This window comes from Nanorana parkeri, unplaced genomic scaffold (genome assembly GCF_000935625.1).
Source record: "Nanorana parkeri isolate BGI_ZX_2015 unplaced genomic scaffold, ASM93562v1 scaffold1162, whole genome shotgun sequence".
NCBI lineage: Eukaryota > Metazoa > Chordata > Amphibia > Anura > Dicroglossidae > Nanorana > Nanorana parkeri.
Window position 1 is genome coordinate 509971 of NW_017307430.1, and position 4001 is coordinate 513971.

Consider the following 4001-nt stretch of genomic DNA (forward strand, 5'->3'; position numbering starts at 1 on the left):
CTGAGGTCGTTCATTCTTGTCTCTCCCGCTCCAGGGCAATGTTCCGGATCCACGTGAGTCCAGTGAATCGGAGGTGGTGCCGGAAGGACTGCCTGACCTGTCGGAGGCGCTGGAATCGCTCGGCCTGTTGGAGTACACCGCCGTGTTTGACAAAGAGAAGATCGACGTGGAATCTCTGGTAATCATCCGGCTAGTAACGGTTCTCGGGTATCCCGGGTCATGGCAGAGCCGGGGGGTCCCATTCACCTGGACCCATCCCCCGAGCGTACCAGGGACGTGTGCCCCGAGCGTACCAGGGACGTGTGCCCCGAGCGTACCAGGGACGTGTGCCCCGAGCGTACCAGGGACGTGTGCCCCGAGCGTACCAGGAACATGCACCGACATTTATATCCACACAAGTAGCATAGACCCCTTCATCCGACCACCACGGAATGTGTACGGGGAGATGTTGGTGGTCCAGGAACAGGACGGGAGGTGTGAAAGTTGGGAACTCGCCTTGTTCTAGTCCCATGATTCCGGGGCCGGGAAGTCTGCGTTGGTGATAATCGTTTGATTTATATGGCTGAAGGTGTAAGTTGTCAAATGGGGGTTTTGCTCCAGACGCAATGTCCAGGATGTGGCGCAGTCCCTTCATCGTGGTGGCGTATGCTGCCTGGCTGTACAGCAATAATACGGGCAGACTACACGAACACAGACGTGTATTAGGGTTGGTGATACGTATGGGGGGGGGGAATGTCGGCCATCTTTATTCCTTCACATTGCGCAATGACAGTCCGCCTTGTCTCGGTCACTAGATGGCGCCGTGTGTAACTGCCATTTCTTCCCCTCAGCTCATGTGTACAATTGATGACCTGAAGGAGATGGGGATACCGCTGGGACCCCGAAAAAAGATCGCCAAATATGTGAGAGAGATGGCTGCCAGCCAGGTAACGGATGCCAAATACACCGACCCTTCCTTCCGCTGAGCGCCTAGAGGCCGGGGGCGGGCACGGCGAGGAGAAAACTGCCGGTCGGGGCCTCGGTGTCCTCCGTCAATGTCCACTATGAACACTTCGAGACGGGAACTGGGCAGGTAAATGTTCTTCATCCTCCTCTCTGTGCTGTCCTGAAGGATGCCGATAGGTCACTCCATCCAATCCCTTTCCTCCCGTACACCGATAGATGTACTCGCAGTACTCCGGGGGTCGCCCTGATGTGTACCAGACCCCCGGGGGTCGCCCTGATGTGTACCAGACCCCCGGGGGTCGCCCTGATGTGTACCAGACCCCCGGGGGTCGCCCTGATGTGTACCAGACCCCCGGGGGTCGCTCTGAGCTGTGCAGTGAGTGGATCTGTTCTCCTTTCAGGTGTCGGTGAGTTACAATCTGCTGGATTTCGAGCCGGTGAATTTCTTTGCTCTTGGATCTCCTATCGGGATGTTTCTGACTGTCCGCGGACTGAGCAAGATTGAAGAGAACTACAGATTACCCACCTGCAAGGGCTTCTTCAATATTTATCACCCGGTAAGTCCAAATTGGGGTCGGTAGGGGTGGGCAACCGGTCAATATGTAACTTTATTTTAAAACGTACAGCGCTAACCGTCCTTCAGAGGTGCATATAAGAACTCTGACGTTCAAGTCAGATTTTAACAAATACTAATTAATAATTAATAATAAAACATTCAGTGAAGGGGTGTGTCTCAAAATATTCAATGTGAATCAGTTGTGTGATAATACATCAAAAACAGACAATGTATACCTCAAAACAGACAATATGTAGCTTATCTAAGTAACATGTGTAGGTGATTCTTGTTATAAATAGTGAATGAACAAAACAATGTGTACCAATTGAATAAAATGAAATAAAAATAAATCTTTTTTCAATGTATGTGTGAGTAGTCCAAATCTTTTGTAGTTTTTTTAAAGTTTTTTTAAAAGTCTTTAAAAATCCATAAATGTAAGACACTTAAAAAGTGAAAATTCGGTGCAATAATGTGTCCAACGAAACTCCAAAATAACGAAACAAATGAAAAAAATGAATGAAGAAAAAAATTGAAGACAAAAATAAAAGGCAAAGTATCGAAAAAGTGTGGAAAAAATGTAGAAAAATGCAGCAAAAATCCCCTCCAAGGAAATGCACTCACCAGATCCGAAGATGTTAAACACGTTTGTTTCATCAAGGTAAGTCTGCAGCTCCGTCTTTAGTATCCACACTCCATCAGGCTAGGAAAGGTCTCCCGTTTTACCCGTGATGTTTAAACGGAATATCCTCGAGTGCCTTTTTGTTCAGCGGCTTCCCCTATCCTTTTTAGACCAATCTATTTATATCTATTTATATCTATTTATGTTTATCCAGTTTTATCCAATCTAAACTTTTATCCATATTTTATTATTCTTAGTATTCCCATTAGCGCAAGTTCTTTGTAATTAATATGTAACTTTAAATTGGAGCCGGAGGGTGGGGGGGGGCTGGGCAGCAGTCTGTAAAGCGGCACAACGGCCCAGCGGAAATAAGCAAAATAAATCTGAAGAGTTGCAGTGGTGCTTCTGCTTGCAGGTGGCAGCGCTCCGCCATGTCTGGAAGGTCTAGCAAAGTGGTCTCCAATCTGCAGGCCGGATGCAGAACTCTTCTTGCCCTTATCCTTTAGCCTTGGGGGCGCTATTCTTCCCACTGGCCTAAATGATGGGGCAAAATTCCTCCCACCCTGACCATTAAAGGGGCACAATTTGTCCAACACTGGGGGCATGATTGCTCCTCCCACTGGCACTGGGGGTCATGATTGCTCCTCCCACTGGCACTGGGGGTCATGATTGCTCCTCCCACTGGCACTGGGGGTCATTATTGCTCCTCCCACTGACCACATGAGCTAGATAATTTTTTACTACCACTGATCCTTATGCATCTTCTCTAACTAGCCAGAGTCTGCCCCTCCTAAAGCCCGGAGGACATTGAACTGGCCCTTTATTTATAAAGTTTGGGGACCCCCCTGATGTAGACCTTAAAGGAGAATTATGAGGCAAGTGATTTTGTTGGCTGGGAAGTGAGGGAACGCATACCGGCGCTCGCTCACTCCTCGATCTATCCCTGCCGAGAGCCGTGATTGTCACTCACTGCGGGGATTCCCCCGCTCCGATCCTCCAGCGCTGACTGGCGGAACAGACGGGGGAGGGGGCGGGTACAGCTGGCTCTGCCTCTAGATAGGCGGAGCCAGCTGTCACGCACGCAGCTGGGCGGATCCAGATAGAATTGTCGGGGTCCGCTGCGGCGTCTCAGTATACCGCGAGCTGTAGCTCCCTATATACTGAGCCTAGGGTGACGGGGGGACGCTAGTTTGTGTCCTCCTGTTACCCTGAGGAGAACTATGGGGAAAGCCCTGACCCCGTACTTCTCCTTTAAGGCTGTCTGATCACTCGTACCGGGCACGAGGATATTCTTTGTAGCGTTGCAGGTGGAACCGCAATGTGGCAGCTTCGGCTCAATGTTTTGCTGAGTGTCTCTGATGTCATAGAGAAATGACAACCATGATGAGTGTGTGACCTCTGCCATAGTACATATGATGTCTGTAAGGAGGAAGTAGATGTACAGTGATTGGTGCCGGTGGTATATAATACGTATCTCTCCCGTCAGCTGGACCCCGTGGCCTACCGGTTGGAACCGATGATTGTGGCCGATCTGGAGCTGAAGCCGGTTCTCATCCCTCATCACAAGGGGCGGAAGAGGCTTCATCTCGGTGAGTATTTGGGGGGTCAACGTTCCGTTCTTATTGGTCACCGGGGAAGACGATCCCGTAAAGTCTGTTTTGTCTTTTTAGAGCTGAAGGAAAGTCTGACCCGCATGGGATCCGATCTGAAACACGGATTCATCAGCTCCCTGCGCACGGCCTGGCAGACGCTGAATGAATTCGCCCGATTTCACACGTCGTCCGCTCAGCTGCAGGAGGAGCTGGAGAAAGTGGCCGATCAGATAAAGGAAGAGGAGGAGAAGCAGGTGGAAGGTGATCTACGCAGAGCTTTGCTGACCAG

General features: G+C 50.1%; 1 protein-coding gene across 1 annotated transcript in view; it reads left to right on the forward strand.

Moving 5' to 3' along the window:
• The window catches only part of LOC108796740 (SEC23-interacting protein-like), a 12892-nt gene that overhangs the window by 6529 nt on the left and 2362 nt on the right, over positions 1-4001 (forward strand). Inside the window, 6 exon segments of the mRNA XM_018568252.1 lie at positions 35-178; positions 831-927; positions 930-1072; positions 1347-1502; positions 3607-3709; positions 3791-3973. Of these exon segments, the coding sequence (XP_018423754.1) occupies positions 35-178; positions 831-927; positions 930-1072; positions 1347-1502; positions 3607-3709; positions 3791-3973 (826 nt within the window).